This window comes from Amblyomma mixtum, chromosome 10, assembly GCF_055824585.1.
Source record: "Amblyomma mixtum isolate Tamu chromosome 10, ASM5582458v1, whole genome shotgun sequence".
In the NCBI taxonomy this organism is placed as follows: Eukaryota; Metazoa; Arthropoda; class Arachnida; order Ixodida; family Ixodidae; genus Amblyomma; species Amblyomma mixtum.
Window position 1 is genome coordinate 122,942,501 of NC_143021.1, and position 18,319 is coordinate 122,960,819.

At 47.0% G+C, this 18,319-nt stretch overlaps 1 protein-coding gene across 1 annotated transcript in view; it reads left to right on the plus strand.

Moving 5' to 3' along the window:
* Positions 1–17,029: 17,029 nt before the first annotated feature.
* The window catches only part of LOC149326830 (trypsin-like), a 52,622-nt gene continuing 51,332 nt past the window's right edge, over positions 17,030–18,319 (plus strand). The window contains exons 1-2 of the mRNA XM_089564692.1: positions 17,030–17,072; positions 17,855–17,928. Coding sequence (XP_089420818.1) covers positions 17,030–17,072; positions 17,855–17,928 — 117 coding nt within the window. The remainder of the gene's footprint in view (positions 17,073–17,854; positions 17,929–18,319) is intronic.

Genomic DNA, 18,319 nt, shown 5'->3' on the forward strand with positions numbered 1-18,319 from the left:
TAGGCCTGCGCTCTTGGCTCGTCAACATACATGGCACAGTAGCACGCCGACATCTCAACCAGCTGCGTAGATTTACGACGCCGTCTGAGAGCTGTCCGCCAGCGGAGAGAACACGTGCACCATTTTCCCACATAGCCTGGCACCTCTTCCCGGAAGAAGAGACTTCGCCCAGGACAGACCTAGGAGACACAGCGAACAACAGCCAGCCTACAAGTGTTTCTCCCCCGAGCGCACAAAGCCAGCGCGCCTCCACGCGTGAGCGCCGACCCCCTGCACGATACCAGGCAACTTTCTAAGGGGGAAGGAAGTGTTGTGTCCCCTTATTGCTTTTGTGCGTGTGCGCCTCCTCCTAACGACCACTCAATCCTCCTCCTAACGACACTTGCCCCTCGTCGCACGCTGTCACCAGATGCCCCCCCACGGTGCGCCCCCGCACCCTCCTCCTGTTCTGGGAAGCCACTCCCTTCCGTGGACGCTTCTCCACTCCCTCCTTTCTTCGGGCGGCCAGTTCGGCTCCTGCCTCGGTCGACGCTGGTCGCACCCTCATCGGCTTTAAATAAACCAAGTCTTAAAGTACCGTGTGCGTCTTCGCTGCATTCAACACAGCGACCGGACACGACAGAACCATTAACAGAAGTGAACCGAGCGCGAGATGAAAGGAAGCCTTTAATCTATGCCAATACCTGAGGGTGAATATTAAGGTGCGATAGCTTGAGAAGTAGTCTATGGTGGGGAACCCGATCAAATGCCTTTGAAAAATCTAAAAACAAAGCATCGACTTGAATTCCGACATCTAAAGAAGTAAATAAGTCGTTAGTAAATCCGGCGAGCTGAGTGTCGCAAGAAAATCCCTTGCGAAAACCGTGCTGATATTTAAATATGATGTTATGATCTTCAAGACAATGAATGATCTGAGTGTGTATGACATGTTCAAGGAGCTTAGAGAAAGTGCAAGTCAATGATACGGGTTTATAATTTAGAGGATCAGAGCGGATGCCAGATTTGAAAATTGGAATTACTTTGGCTATTCGCCAGTTGTGCGGGATGGAGCCAGAAGATAAAGACTGAGAAAAAAGTACAGACAAGACTTGGAAAATACTGTGAGATATGTTTTTTAGTATCTTGTTGTTAAAGCCCAGTGGATCCGCGCTTGTGGTAATTTTAAGATTACTTAACAAAGTAAGAATACCATCTTCCCTGATGACTATTGGGGGCATTGAATAATCTCGAAATGGGTTGAGAACTGGAGAGGTGGTGATGACTTCTTGAGTGAAAACAGATGAAAAGGCATTGTTGAAGAGCTGAGCAGAATGGACATTGTCCAGCTGGTCACCATCAGAACTTGTCAAAAAAGAATCAGCACGCGAATGAGGGTTAATTACTCTCTAAGACCTACGGGGGTTATTAGATAGCATGGTAGGCAAAACGTCATTATAAAACTGGCGACGGGTAGTTTTAAGCATTTTTTGGTAGTTTTTATCACTTTGTTTGTATTTTTCCGATGTGTTTAATTGGTTGTTAGCAACTGCCTGCCTATACAAACGTTTCTTCTTATTATTAGCTCTTCGCAGCCGCCCACTGAACCAGGGCGCACTTTTACTGCACTTAATTGTGATAACCGGTATGTGTTTTGTAATGAGGTTAATTAGAGCAGTTTTAAACACTATCCAGTTCTTTTCAATGGAACGGAATGTAGATTCAGCCAAGAACCGCCCAGAGAAAGAGGTTAATTCATGGTTCATTTGGTCAAAATTAGCTCTGCTATAACACCTGATCATCTTGGTGGTAGTTTTTCTTTCGATAATTCTGCAATTAAAGCACCCAGTAATAATGTCATGGTCAGAAAGACCATTAAGGTGAAATATTTTAGAACAAGCATCGGGATTATTGGTTAGAATCAAGTCAAGAATGTTTGCAGTGTTAGCTGAGGATCGCGTGGGCTTTGTAATGAGCTGAGTTAGGTGAAAATCAAGACAAATCTGTAGGAAAGCGTGCGCATCCTTATCACTTGGAGGAACAGATAGTGTTTCGCAATTGATGCCTGGGAAATTAAAGTCGCCAAATATAATTAGGACAGAATTTGGAAAGCGCGTACACACATCGGTCAGTAAGCGACAAAATTCATCTGCAAAGCCATCATACAGGTCGGGTGGGCGATACAACACAGCAGCAATAATGTTCGTATCAGTACATTTCAAGGAGACGAATACACACTCGAGAAAAGTAGAAGCAACAATTGGTATAGATATGAGCTCTTGCTTAATCGCGATAAGCACACCACCTCCTCTTCTGTTCTTTCTGTCGCAACGAAAAAATTTAAAACTTGATTCGCATGAAAGGATGTCACCATCTGAGATATAATCGGTAAGCCATGTTTCAGTTAGTGCTATTAATGAGGTTCCAGACGAGTCGATAAGGGAGGAAGGGGCATCACTTTTCGCTGTAACGCTTCTGATGTTAGTATATAGGAAGCAAATGTTATCTAAACACTTCGGTCCCGGCAAGATTGGTAGCGCACGATTGTAAGCCCCATGATGATTTGAATGTTGTCAATTGGTAGAAGGCTCACTTAGACGCACAGCCCGGTTGCCAGTAGTGTCCCAGAGATAAACGTCGTCGTTTACGTGAAGTTTATTAAAATATAGACGAATCCGGTCCCCCTCTTTCTTTATCGTCTTAGAAAACTGCCACACTTTACGCTACGTCGATACAGGCGCGGACTTTTCGATAATAAGCAAGCACCTCGCAGATCGCCTCAGGAAGGTAAAGATAGAATGAGATGGACCTCAAATTCGTACTGCTGGCGGTCACCTCATGACGCCTGTTGGAAGATGCACTGCTCTGCTTTTGTTCTGCTTTTGTTTGCACTTTTGTTGTTCTGCCGCACTGCTGCAAAGAGCTGATCCTCGGAATGGACTTCTTGCGCGAGCATGGTGCCATCATTAACCTTCCTGGTCGCCTGGTAACATTTTCGACCCCTGGAACGATTTCAGCCGACCCCGAACCACGCAGAGCGGCCCTGCGCATAATCGACGCCGATGTGACCATGCCTCCGCGATCCTGTGCCCTCGTTACCGTCATTTGTGACGACCGGCGCAGTGCTGACGGCGTAGCAGAACAGAACACTGCGCTTGTGCTCTCTTATGGGGTCTGCATCGCGAGGGGTATTGTCACGCTACGGAACGGCCTGGCAGATGTCCTTCTAACGAATTTCGGGACCGAACGGCAACACATCGCCAAGGGCACTGCGGTCGCATACCTCGAGGGCATTGCCGAAACTAACGACTGCCTTGCCCTCCAGAGGGAAACGTCAACTTGTTGCACATCTCAGTTGATCCTCGACGTGAACCCAGGCTTACCCCCAACCGATAGGGAAAGCCTAGTCGGCCTTCTGCATCAGTTCCAAGACTGTTTCTCGTCTACGTCGGCAGTGAAACAGACGCCTCTCGCTAAGCACCGCATCATTACGGACTACAGTAGCCGACCAATTTGACAAAACCCATACCGTGTCTCATTGCGGGAGCGTGAAGTCATATCTGAAAAAGTCCGAGAGATGCTGCAGGATGGTGTTATTGAGCCATCGAGGAGCCCGTAGGCTTCGCCTGTGGTTTTGGTTAAGAAGAAGGATGGTAGCCTGCGATTTTGCGTTCACTACCGGAAGCTTAGCCGGGTTACCAAGAAAGACGTCTACCCTTTCCCACGCATTGACGACTCTCTTGACCGGCTGCGGCAAGCGCGCTACTTTTCTTCGCTGGACTTAAATAGTGGTTACTGGCAGATCGAAGCTGACGAGCGGGATCGCGAGAAGATAGCGTTCGTGACGCCGGATGGACTTTATGAGTTCAAGGTCCTTTCTTTCGGTTTGTGTTCGGCTCCGGCAACATTTCAGAAAATGATTGACGCTGTTTTGTCGGGCCTGAAATGGCAGACGTGCTTGGTATACCTGGACGACGTTGTTGTATTTTCGCCAACGTTCGAAGAACACCTCCAGCGCCTCTTGACCGTGCTACAGGCTATAAGATCTGCCGGCCTGACGTTGAAGCCCGAGAAATGCCACTTTGGTTATGAGGAGCTCCTTTTCCTCGGCCATGTCGTCAGCCATCGTAGAGTCCGGCCGGATCCTGCTAAAATGGCTGCCGTCGCCAACTTTCCCACTCCTTCGGACAAGAAAACGGTCCGGCGTTTTTTGGGCCTTTGCGCGTATTACCGGCGGTTCATTGCCAACTTTTCCCGACTTGCTGCACCTTTGACGCATCTTACAAGACAGGACGTCTCATTCGCGTGGACAGAAAAGCAGCAGCAGGCATTTGATGATTTACGGCGTCGCTTGCAAACCACGCCTGTCCTCGGTCATTTCAATTCTCGTGCGGAGACTCAGGTCCACACAGGTGCCAGCAACGCGGGCCTCGGTGCTGTACTCGTCCAGTGGCAGGACGGCGCTGAGCGCGTGATAGCGTACGCCAGCCGCACTCTGTCTCGTGCTGAATCTAATTATTCCACGACCAAAAAAGAATGCCTTACCGTGGTATGGGCTGTGACGAAATTTCGACCCTACCTGTACGGCCGACGTTTTCAAGTCGTAACCGGCCACCACTCTCTCTGCTGGTTGACGAACTTACGGGATCCCTCTGGCCACCTTGCGCGTTGGAGCTTACGTCTTCAGGAGTTTGACATGTCCATCGTGTATAAATCAGGGCGCCAGCACAACGATGCCGACTGCTTGTCCAGATATCCACTCTAGGCTGCGTGCGACGACGACGAACTGGACTTTCCTCTAATCGTAGCCGTAGACGCAGCGACTATTTCCAGTCAGCAACGTGAGAACCCGGCGCTGAAACCTCTCATCAACTTCCTGGAAGCACGTACCACGGAGGTTCCCCAGCCCTTCGCAAGAACCCAGTCCTCCTTTTGTCAGCGCAACAACGTGCTGTACAAAGCCAACTTTTCTACAACCGTAAGCGACTACCTCCTCGTCGTCCCAGCGAATCTCCGTGAAGAAATCTTGCAGGCGTGTCATGACGAGCCCACCGCCGGTCACCTCGGCTACGCCTGCACTCTGGCTCGGATCAAAAAGAGCTATTACTGGCCTAAGCTTGCGGCGACTGTACGACGATACGTGCGCATGTGCCGTAATTGTCAACGACGAAAAACACCCCCTGTCAAGCCAGCTGGACTTTAACATCCCGTTCAAGTGCCCAGACTCCCGTTTGAGCAAGTTCGCATGGACCTTCTCGGCCCTTTTCCAACTTCATCTTCGGGAAACCGGTGGATTATCGTCGCCACTGATTACCTTAACGCTACGCTGAAACCAAGGCCCTCCAGCGCGGCAAGGCAGCCGAGGCTGCGAAATATTTTGTTGAACGCATCGTCCGCCGGCATGGCGCTCCAGCAATAACTATCACAGATAGAGGCACCGCGTTCACTGCCAAACTCTTGGAATCCTTCATGCGGCTGAGTTGCACTACTCACAGGAAAACAACCGCCTACCATCCCCAGACGAATGGCTTGACCGAGCGCCTCAACAAAACTCTCGTCGACATGCTGTCCATGTATGTTGACGATGAGCATCGATCTTGGAACGATATTCTGCTATATATTAATTTCGCGTATAACACGGCTCAACAGGAAACCACACGGAGGACGCCCTCCTGTCTGTTGTACGGCCGCGAAGTGTCGACAATGTTGGAAGCAATGCTGTCCCATCATGGCCCCGACCCCGACGTTGGAGCCGAGGAGTTCACGCTTCGCGCAGAAGAACCTCGACAATTTGCAAAAGTGCGCATCCGGAGCCAACAAGACCGTGACGGCCGACGTTACAACCGCCGCCACAGACTGATGACGTTCGCCCCGGACGACAAAGTGTGGGTATGGACACCCATTCGACGCAGCGGTCTTTCCTAAAAACTGCTCAAGCAGTATTTCGGCCCCTACAAAGTTCTCCGTCAGCTAAGCGACGTAACCTGTGAAGTCCTCCCTGATGGGGCTTCCCGGACTACTCGCCGTCAGCAGAGACCAGAGATTGTTCATGTGGTGCGGATGAAGCCCTATTTTTCGCGAGACATTTAGTTGTTGTTGTTGTTGTTGCCTTGGTGGCATGACACATACCCACGACGGGGGATTGGCCAGGGTTCAGTGAGGAGAGCCCAATGAAGGCAAATTGGTGCCACGCTAATGGATTACCTTTTGGTGCCAAGCTAATGATTAACTTTGGGTACGTATTGCGAGGAATTAAATATGGAATTTAAAGAAATTACGGGAAGAAATGAATGAAAAAAAAACAACCGGCATAAAGATTACAGAATTGAATACCAGAAAAAATTCTGAATGATTTTGCAATACGGGCATTTTGGGTACCATTAGGAAGGGAACCTGCTGGTAGCAATTATGTAATTGTGGAGGAAATCGCAAACTTGATGCAATGCGAAACCTCTGGCGCTAGCACCGAAGGAGAGAAGAAGCGGAACCGACAAAGTGAGTCCAATTCGAGAAATTGGAATTTCGAGATACGTCCTCCTCTGAAGTGCGAACCTGCGGCAATAGAGTAGGAAATGCTCCAGTGTTTCCACCTCTCCACAAGTCGCACAAAGGTTTGAGGGACTGAACCCGCATCTGCATAAATAAAGATTTAAGCGGGGAATTCTGCACCGCAGGAGTGTCATTGCAACCTCACACTGCCGGGATTTACAAGCACGAACCTTCCATGGGTACGTGAGATGGTGGTAGTCAATAGTAGACAGGAAGGGATCGTTGCACATAGTGGTAATATGCTGATAGCGCTGAAAGCGAGACATTCCGAAAATGATCAGATTAGGGACGTTACAGGCGACCGGTGCATTGAGAGCAGATTTTGCTAAAAAGTCTGCTGCATCGTTTTGAGAAATACCGCAGTGACCTGGGATCCAGACGAAGCGCACCGCTTTCACCCATCCAGGAATGAAATACTTCAATGAGCGGCTCAATAGATCGTCCCGTTTAGAATCCAGCGCCAACAACACAGAGAGGCAATCTGACAGGAAGATCACCTGGGAGACACTGGGGGGAATCTTTAAAGCAGCCAGCCCAAGAGCCATAAACTTCGCTAGAAATATGGGAGTGTAATCCGGGACTCGAAGTGAATAACTCCAAGAGAGATCCTCAGAAAAAATGCCAACGGCTGCGTTCTGGCCAGCCCCGGACGCATCTGTAGCAATCACACTGTGGTGGGGGAAAGAGTCAAGGTGTTCTGAGAGGAGACTAAGTAGGGTCCTGGACGGCAGATGCTTTGCATTAGGTGGGAAAATATAATCAAAAGCAATATCCACAGGGGACGATGCAGAACCTACTCTACACACAGAACTGAGATCAATACCAATGACCGATAAAAGGTTTTGAGTAAAATGACCTGAGAGAGGCGATATCTTGGCCAATGATGACTAAAAAAGAGTGCCGGGTGGGAAACAAAAATAGGTGTAGCCACACCAGAAGCAGACTCAAATGCCCGTAAGAAAGTCCTGACAGTTAATAGCTGAAAACGAGAATTAAGGTCGGGAATACGAGCCTCCAGGTACAGAACTGCGGTGGTAACTGACTGAGGGAGGCCAAGGCAGAGGCGCAGGGCACGCCTTTCTAACAGCAGCAACGGACGGAGCTTGTATTTGGCGGACCCAGAAAAGAGTATGCAGCCAAATTCGAAAATGGGTCTGACATAGGCTTTGTAAAGGAGTAGGAGCGTGTCCCGACGCATGCCAAATCTCCTATTGCTTATTCGAAGTAGCCGACCCAGCGCACGCTCTCCTTTCTCAACGTTACTCTTGATGTGGGGCCGCCAGTCCATACTAGCATCATAAATTACGCCTAGATACCGCAAGGATTCCACCTGCGGTATAATGTCCGTGCGATATTGTAACGATATATATAAAGGCATGTTAGATTGAAAAACTAACACACTGCTTTTATGCACATTTAACACCACATTAATACTATTAAGCGAAACCTCGAGAGCATTGAGGTAAGCCTGAAGACAACGATACAGGGCATGGATGTCGGTTGCCGAGGCAAAGAAGGCAATGCCATCTGCATAAACATAAACTGTAACGTCAGGGTGGATGGGAATGTCACACATCAGAATATTGAAAAGAAGTGGCGACAGCACAGAACCTTGTGGCACACCTCTGGTCTGGGCGTATGTATCTGAACTGAAGGAGCCGTCAGTGCAAAAAAACTGCCGTCCCGCTAAAAATTCACGGATCCACGCATAAACGTAGTACAGCGGGTGTAGTGTTGACAATTTCGTGAGAAGGATAGAATGTTCAACACTGTCGTATGCTTTAGCAATGTCAAGCGTCACTAACGCTGGGACTTCATTTTTGCGCATAGCAAGGCGGATTCTGCTCTCTAAATCAACATGGGCAGACCATATTGAGCATCAGCGGCGAAAGGCAATTTGGGCTGGACACAATGCATTAATTTCTGAAACATGCTTTGACAGGCGCCTGTGCACAATTCTTTCCACGAGCTTTACCAAATTGGATGTTAGAGCTATCGGCCGAATGTTATCAAGATGGAATCCTTTTTTTGAATCTTTTAAGAAAAATACTATTTTCGCCACCTTCCAGGAGTGCGGCAGCCATGCAGCTTCCAATGAAGCGTTGACCAGATCAAGAAGGTCCTGAGTGAATTCTTCAGCTCAGATTTTCAACATACCGGCCGTAACACCGTCCGAACCCGGAGCGAAGATTGCATCGTAGAAACTACAGTTAGTAGTTCTGATTTATCAACCGCCACATAGTCTGAGCAGGGGAAGGGGTCGAACAGGGGCACTCTGCGCTGCTCCTGAAAGCGTAACGCGAGCCCTTGTGCGATTCGCTCTAACTCATCTTTCGCCTCATGTGGAGACAGTACAGCCGAGCTTGTTAACTGCACTGATGAGGAGTGGATATTCCGTTCCATAAAACGGTACAGAGCCTTCCTATTGTTTGGGGCTGACAAATAGGTATTCAAATTTTGATTGTAGTCATCCTTTGCGTTTGCTATTGTTCTCTTAAACGAAGCCGAGAAAAATTTATAGTTGGTCCAATTAGCAGTTCTCTGATTATGCGAAAGGCTCTTCCATGCTGCTTTCCTACGGCGGAAGGCTGTCTCACACGCAGCGTTCCACCATGGGGATGGTGATTTATTGCTAACACCCGACCGCACAATGAACTGGGAACTCTCTGTAGCCTTCAAAACAGAATGAAACACTCGCTGAGCCCTGTCGTTTCCGTTGGAACAAACATCAGATGAAAGAGAAGCGCGCAAAGACGATTTGTAAGCTGCAAGATTAACTAACTTTCGAGCAGAACCCTGCCCATAGAGTGAGCGCACCAAGATAGTGAAAATAATTGGCAAGTGGTCACTAGACGTACCACTGTCAACCGTGGACCATGCCCCTATACCTACCCCACCTGCTGCCAAAGACAAATCGAGAACTGAACTCGAATTTCCACGGATGAAGGTTATGGCCCCAGAATTGCAGCAGCGCACATTATTTGCCGACATCCATGTCCATAACATCTGACCATGAGAGTCAGTGTAGGTATTCCAGACAACGTGATGTGAATTAAAGTCTCCAGCAATAATGACCCTATTAGAGTTGCCAAGCAAGCTTTCCAGGTGGTCTGTCCTGTTTACTCCTGCTGGATAATATACGTTAGCAACTGTGACAGGAGCACAGTGCGGCAAAATAAGATCAACAGCTAAGAGCTCGCAGTCGGGAAGCATAACCTTTTTATTAATTGATGCGCGGTGACACAGTTTTGAAGAAATCAGGGTCACTAACCCACCGCCCCTACCATGTATGCGGTCCGCTCGAAAAACACGAAACCTATTTAATGAAAATGATTTTACAGAGGAGAGCCAAGTTTCTTGTAAGAGCACTATATCTGGATTATGAGAAAATAAAAGCAGTTTTAGATCTGTAAGAGAAGAAGCAAGAGATCGGCAATTCCATTGTAGAACCTTACACCAGCCATGATAACTAGTCGAGAATAGAGGCTGAAACAGCCTCCTTTAGCACATCAGACTTCGAGGAGACTTTAGCAGGCCCTTTTCTAGTCTTTAACTGGGGAACGGAGGTCTTAGAGGCAGAGGTGGAAGCACGACGCTTCTGTGTAGAGCAGGTCATTTCCACATCAGTAGTACAGACATTGCTGCGAGGAAGACTAACTGGGACGCTATCGAGAGGTGGCACGGGAGTCGGTATATTGGAAGATGATGGTCCAATCGAACTTTCAGCACACGGTTGAAGTGAAGTTGCCACTGGCGGCACAGCAGGTGGGGGATGACAAACTGCCTGACTCGCAGCAATCTCAGACAAAGCCTGAGTAAAGCTGTTGAGCATACGTTCTACCACAGTTGACAGTGCTTTTTCGACGCTTGATACAATCTTTGCAGGCAGCGTGGCTTCAAGGTCGGGAGTAGAGGAACGCACAAGGCGGGCGTAAGAGTGATTTCTGCGGTTAAGGAGCGCATGAGCGTCTGCTCGGGAACATCTATTTTGCTCAATTAATTCCAATAAACTCTGCTCCTGTGACCGTTTTTCGCAAGTCGCATCATCAGCACTGTGGGCGTTACTGCACAAGCAACAGACGGGTTCACCAGCAGTGCAGCTGTCGGAAGAGTGACCTTCACCACACACCCGGCATCTAGTCGCCGACTTGCAGGCTTTACCACTATGTCCAAATCGCCAACAGTTTGTGCATTGCAGAAGACGAGGTTGCAACGGGTCCACGCGATATACAATAGGCCATATTTTCAGCTCAGAGGGGCAGGTGCGACCAGCAAAAGTTGTAATTACCGACTCTGTAGCAACACGCACTCCTGCGACCTCGCGCGAGCAGCGGTATACAGAAATAACCCCGGCTCCTACGTCCTGGAATTCCTCCAGAATTTCTTGGACGGAAGATGACGGGTCCACTCCACGGGCAATACCCTTGGTGCACGCAAGCTGTTCCGGAATGAAGGCCTTAACCGGAACTGCAGTAAAAGTACGACACCGGTGCAGATCCGACACACACTCAATGTTTGCGACTTGCAAAGAATACCACGCTTCCCGAAAGGGCGCACTTCAGAGATGTCTAGATAGTGATTTGACAGACTCTTCAGTTCGTGCTGGATAGCTTTGGAATTCTTCATTTTTAGTACTCCATCACCTAACGGTACAAGCGCCAGCGGAATTGCATCTACACCATTCCTCCTAAAAGAAGTCAGAGGCAAGCTTTCGACCGGCAGACCGGCGAACCAGGCTGCCGAGCCCCCACCCGGGGAGGTGAAAGCCATGCCTACAGCCGGCGCAAAGGCAACCTCACATTACTCAAATCTACAGTGCTACCCTGAATCCTGACCAAAACACCCCCGAATGTGGAACGGCCTCACCAAACAGAAACGCCCGGCACCACCAGGAACCAAAGCAGATAGGCAGGCAGTCCGAGCTCCGAAAACCGTGAGCAACGGCTCACGGTTACTCTGTTTTTTTTTTCTTCCTCCCTATTTTCTTCTTAAAGCATCAGGCCGATGCTCTTTCCGAGAGGGAGGGTAATGCCGCGTCTACAACAATAGCCGCTCGGCGGCTGTTCGGCACGCGGCTCGTGCGCCCCGCTGTTCGCTGCTGAAGAAGACGAAACTGGACTTTCCAACCTGGCCGTCGCAGTGTGCGTTCGCATCTTCTCGATGTTGGCGTTCCTCTGCCGTCTAGACGCGGCGCTACCTGTACCAACTGCTACGTGACAATATACACCACAGTACATGTCCCTAAAGCACCCCTCTAAGAGAATACTGTATTCGCTAGACGCGCCTGCGTTCATTCCAAGCCAATGATAAAAACAACTATATACAGGGCACGTAGGGAGGCGTTATTCGGCACAAACTTGATAGAAACTCATAAGAACTAAAAGGCCGGCAAAGATATACAGGGCATCAGGAGAGGAAATCAATCCCACAAAAAAATTCCAATTCTTAACAAATGTCCGTTTCCTGCAGCAACATTCGGCTAAAATGAATTCTGGGCGAAACAACAGTTCAACGTTCCTGTCTTGCATGCACGTTTTACAAAGGCTATGAAGTCCAATCAGAAGAATCATATCGTAAGGTTTCGAGTCAGGTTCGGAAACAACAAGGTAGCGCACACTGTGGGAGTTTAGGAGAAAACTAGGGGTGTGCGAATATTCGAAATTTTCGAATACATTTCGAATATTATATTTTTAGTATTCGTATTCGATTCGAAATCAAAGTATTCGTGTTGTTTCGAATATTCGATCCAACGCGAATATTAGTATCCAGCCACATATTCTATTGCGAGCACCGGTGTTCATTTCGGTCCGCGAGTCCTACCGACAGAGAAATAACAACATGGTGGCGCCCAGAGCAATGCGTAACGTTGGGCCATGACGTAGCTGACTGCGCTTTGTGGGTATGACTGCAAAGCTCTGCAAAGACTACAAAGCGCAGTCAGCTACGTCATGGCCCAACGTCAGAGCTGTGAACGAAATACCTCGCAATACGTGCCAGTTCAGTGTCAAGTGACAGGGCATTTTCTGTGGCTGGAGAAGTCGTTTCAGCTAGAAGGGAACGACTCCTGCCTGACCATGTGGAGCAGCTGGTTTCCCTTTACGACAACATTTTATGTTCATCCCAGCAACGCGTTTTTGTGCTTATGGCAAGCTAGCCTTAATCAATGCTGTGTACTAGCCATCTTCTCTGATATTTCCACTCTTCTAAGAATAATGTTCGAGACTTTGATACTTTTTGTGCGGCCACACACACCTTTTGTGTTCATTTAATCATTGATAGTTGAACTGTGATGTTCTTGGGTGCTCAAATAAATGTTTTGTAATGGTTAAATGCGTCTGGCCTTGATTATTCGATATTCGATTCGATATTCGGAACCAAGTATTCGTATTCGATTCGTATTCGAAAAATTTGATATTCGCACACCCCTAGAGAAAACCTTTTGTGTGTGTGTATATATATATATATATATATATATATATATATATATATATATATATATATATATATATATATATATATATATCATACACACTCCACTATATATATAATTAAATTTTATATATATATCCTTTCTGTACATAACCATTTCGAGTAAATACCATGAAAGAAAAATAACAGCTGGTGTGGCAGAGTGGTTAGCGTGCTTGTCTCGCACTCCGGAGACCCTGGGCTCCTTTGTTCTTTTTTAATGCTTCTGGGATTTCTCTGTTCTTTGACACCAATGAATGCGCTTCTGTGATTCGTAAAGTAATGGGCTTTTGTAGCGACATCATCAAGGGCGCAGCTAGTGCCCTACGGCAGGACCGGTGGCCGCGCGGCGACCACGACGACCCGAGTTGCCGGAGAATAGAGGCGCGTGGTGTGACGTCACAGTGCGACCACAGTTTAAAGTGCGGCGACGGAGGCGAAAGCCTGGTGTATGGTCGCTATCACTCCAAAATTTGAAATTAACCATGCTTCATCCCGAGATGACTGGCAGCAGCTCTGTCAATGGCGTTATGACCAAAGTCACTTTATCGCCAGATGGGAAAAATTTTCCAGAGTGAATTCTCACGAAAGTCAGCCGTGTTCCGTTCGAAGCTTGGAGCTCCGCACGTCCCGACCTATTTGTGTCCCCTTTTGTCCTCTCACATACCATTACTTTCTACGAGAACGGGACTCTGCTGCGCACCTGGATAAATACCTGAGTTGCCGTGAAGTCTCAGCAATTAAATTTACACACTCCACTGCTCCAAAACTGAAATCTTTAAACGCAATAGTTTACCTCCAAAATGAACCTTCTAATCCAATTCTTATCTCCAACGTGCAGAGTCACCGCGATGGCTCAATGGCTATGGCACTCGGCTGCTGGCCTGAAAGACGCTGGTTCCAACCCTGCCTTGGCGCTCGAATGTCGATAGAGGCGAAATTCTAGAGGCATATGTACTGTGGGATGTCAGTGCAGGTTAAACTCGAGGTGGTCGATATTTCCGCCACCCTTCACTATGGCCTCCCTCATAGTCGCTTTGAGACGTTAAATCTTTCACAAACACATAAAATACTCTTTCCGTATTTTTTTCTATAGCCCTTCTGGTTTCTGAATTTTATTTGTCTCATGTTTTTTTTTCTTCTAATTTTCATGTATCGTCTTTTCTTCCTACATACAGATCCCTGCCCTTTCCCTCTTCTTGGCCACCTGCCAGCATGTTTGAAGCATTTGGGCACACTGGACCCAAACACGTTTGTTTTCGTCCTTAATTATTCATCCGCCGCCGTGGTGGCTCAGCGGTTATGGTGCTCGGCTGCGGACCCAAAAGACGCGGGTTCGATCCCGGCCGCGGCGGCTAGAATTTCTTTGGAGGATAAATTCTAGAGGCCCGTGTACTGTGCCATGTCAGTGCACGTTAAAGAACCCCAGGTGGTCGAAATTTCCGGAGCCCTCCACTACGGCGTCTCTCATAGCCTTAGTCGCTTCGGGACGTTAAACTACATAAACCAAACAAACCAATTATTCATCCCACTGGGGCTTCTATGCTCTACAAATCACTTTTGCCCGGCCATCATTTGCGGCTTTTTTTTTCCTATTAACTACTGGTTTTGTGCGGGCTTCCTCTCACATTTTTTGTAGTTTGCTTTTTTGTATCTCTTGAAGAGTTTTACAAGAAAGTGTGGGTGTACTTCCAGGGAATAAATAAACAAAGAGTCTTCGTAGCGTGTTCTGCGAGTGCTCGCCTCGCAATCTGAAAGATCTGGGTTCCATTTCCCGCATCTCTACAGGAGTTTTTATTTCGTGGTTCTCGTGTTACGACGGACAACAACGCCGGCACCGTCTTTTCTGCGGCGTGAGCGCCTTTGTCTGAATAAACACTTTGACTTTGACTAAAGCAGTCGCATTAAAATGCTTTCCTCGTTGCCTCGCCAATCACTGAACTCGTATTATTGCAGTAAATGCGGCACGCATCTTCCTTCGTGATTAAATGCTTTTTACCAACCTGTTTTGTTCCGCTGCACATAAATAACTTAATATAATCCGATCCGCAGCCCCGTACTTTTTACTATGGTTATAGAGTCAAAACCCGATATAAAGAAATCCGATTTTACAAATTTCTCGATATCGGGCAAATTTTCTTTCCCCGGGAAGTACCCATAGTGTTGACTGTTCTCATGAATCCAAAACAGCAAACCCAACTCGAACACTACACCCACACCAGAATTGAACACTGCCATTTTCTAGAACAAACCAAGGATGCAAGAGGATAGCGAATTGTCTTCCAAAACTGCTAAATAATTTAGAGGATGTAAATCTGGATATAAAGAATATCTCAAGAAAAGAATGGAAAAAATATCTCATTTCTAACACAGATCTCGCAGCTTAGACTAGAAATGTAATTAACTTCTGGTCCTAAACGACAGTTTGTTCCGATTGCATCGATAATTTCTGTGTCCTTCATCTAATGGTGGCTTGAAATCGTTTTCCTTACATTTCATTGTATCAAGTCTCAGGTAACTTTTTTTTTTTCTGCCGTGAGATTACAGCAAAATGAACATGGTGCGTTTTTTAGTGTGTGTATTATGTATATTATGTGTTACATGACATGCCAAATGATTGGGTAGCGTTGCAGTGTGTAACATACGCACTAATGTATGTCCAATAGTCTTATTAGTTGTGTCTTACTGCTTGTTATATTTCCCCACGTACGCCTATGTATAGTAAGCTTGATTGTGTCCAATGAGAATGTCTACAAGATATATATAAGTGATCTACTCTGCTTTTAATCCACACGTCTTTAATTGTTTCAATAAAAAGCTGTATGTTCACGCCCTTCAACCTGCCAAATATAGGGGCAGCAACCTTCATCAAGCTGCCAATCAGCAGCTTTTTGTTGCTTGCCCTCGCATTTTTGTACTGTTGTAAAAAATGCGAAGTAAAGTGAATTGAATTGAATCTAACGAACATTATCTGGAGAGACGTGAACAAAAAAAAGTTTTTTGCCCTTACTTTGGCCAAAACGACTCGCGGATTGTTGGCACCGTGCCAGCAGCAATATCTAGGCGCCAAGATACGGCCCGAGTTATGTTCTGACGGCGCTGCAAGGAACAACGGACTCGGCAGTAGACGGCGCCTTGGATTCGAATTCCTTTTAGCAGACGGGGCTTCGCGCAGAAGCGATTCGAAACCCTTCCGCAGAGTTTTAATCCGCTCAGGCGTGGTTATCGGCAGATACGACGCCGCGACAGTGTTTGTGTGCCGCTGCGTTACCATTTCAGAAATCGAAGAGCCTAAAAATGTCTTCTTCAATTTTCCGAAACCCTCGATTAAGCGAAACATTTCGTGGATGCTTTTTACTTCGTTAAATTGAGTTTTAACTGTGCTTGCAGAGGTTGATCATGTTATCAAAGAAAGGAGTGACGCACGGTCGTCGTGGGGCGCTCTTAACATAGCTATGTTGTAAAGTCCGTTGCTCAAATAGTGTTTGCCTGCCTCACACATTTCCAGAAGTGCGCAATGCAATACAGCTTACACAAGGAAAGAAAACATTATTCGTGCACTAGTGTTCCTGAAAAATTTGTTTTCTGTAATTAGCGGGTATCTTAGGCCCCTATAAGGTTGTCTTCAGAAATCGGAATGAAGAAATTTACACTGCACTGATCGTAAAACTTCTTTGTGGCATTAGCATTCTCTGTAAAGAAAGCGCCAATGTAACAGAAATCTATGACCTAAAAACATACTTATGCGCTATAAATGTGGCTTCATTTTTTTACCTTTATATTAGAGAGCATGCTTGAAATTCCGGTAGAAATTTTTCGTTTTTATAACATTGGTTTATCGTGCGGGGTTTAAAATTTTAAGCTGTGTGAATATAATTTTGCCGCCTAGCTCTCCGTTCTTTAATTCACTCAGCCATGTCCGCTCTTTCAGGTGCTTGCGGACAGAATCAACGAACACGGTCAGTCTTCGTCATGCTCTCACTGGAGTGTAAATAAGAGCTTTTATATCTATTTTTTTTCTGTGCGCAAGACAACGATGCAAATTGGCTTTAAGGCGGAGGCCCTCAGGCTGCGGGACAGTATGTTCCACGCAGTGTTTCGCTTTGTACAGCGTGCACAGACTGTACTGTGTAGTCATTGGGACGACATTTTCTGTACAGGTTGTCCAAGTAATTTTTCTTTTAATTTTTACTGTGGTCTGCCATCACCCCGACACACTATTAAGGGAGAACAGAGTTATGTCAAGTCACGTGCGCTGCTTTTTTTCTTGTCTTCTTAGCCATTGGACGTTGCTGAAATAAATATGAACAGAGCAAAACAATATCTCGGACGCTACTTATTCACGATTTTCCTTCGCTAATACTTGTAACACCGTACCTAGTGTGAACATATGCGATGGAGTCACACACGCCACTTATTCTAAGCTCGTAAGTTTTCTAATTTTAGTGGCGAAACGAGTTAGTAGCAGTGAAGAACATACAATTGAAATAAAATTTCCGTGAATTAATAGGCGCACCACTAGAGCTTGACGGTTAGTTGCCTTCGAATGCCTCGTACGGAAAGGTGCATACTCCTGATTAAATCTTGCCGGTGTTCTACAGTGCTGGGCAGACGAATAGTTGTTTTTGTTTCTACCAAACAACAACGACACAAATTGCCAATTATTTTGTAAATTTAACCTTCACTCTCGAGCAATCTGATATGCAATGTTTTAGTTCGACGGGCTGATTTTTCACTTCACGCCTGTTCCTGAAGCATAAGCCGCAGAAAGTTGCATTGCTGAAAAATAATAATTTCCTACCACGTTTCCAAAGAGGAGAGCGGGACAAGCGTTCTCACTACGGCAACACCTACTTTGCAGGTTGCGGCGTCGCTGCACCACTGGGAAGAATCGTTAATGGCGAAAAAATAAGCCGCCACCACGTGCCATGGATGGTAGGCAAAACTTTCCTTCTTATCCAAGGGCTTCCAATTCGTTTTGCGAGTGTTTCTGTCGAAAAAGACCGCTTACCAGACGCAGCGATACTTCAGATTCATTCACAATAAGTGCTCGATGACGGCAGACAGTTTATAACTTCCACTCGATGCCTACAATAGGTTCAGGTAGCCAGCGGTTATCAGCAGCAAAGGATCAGTCCAACTAATTCCGTACAAGCGTGCTTTTAGAGGCCAGCTATTCTGAGTCCGTTGCCGGGTTAGCGCGGAGTGCAGCAGGGGATGCAAGATGGCGACAGCAGTGAGTGCACGAGGAGGAACGCCGCGGAGAAGCGTCACGTGAACAGGGGATCCGCGGCGGCGGCCTTGCAAGAGATGTCGCCTTAGGGTG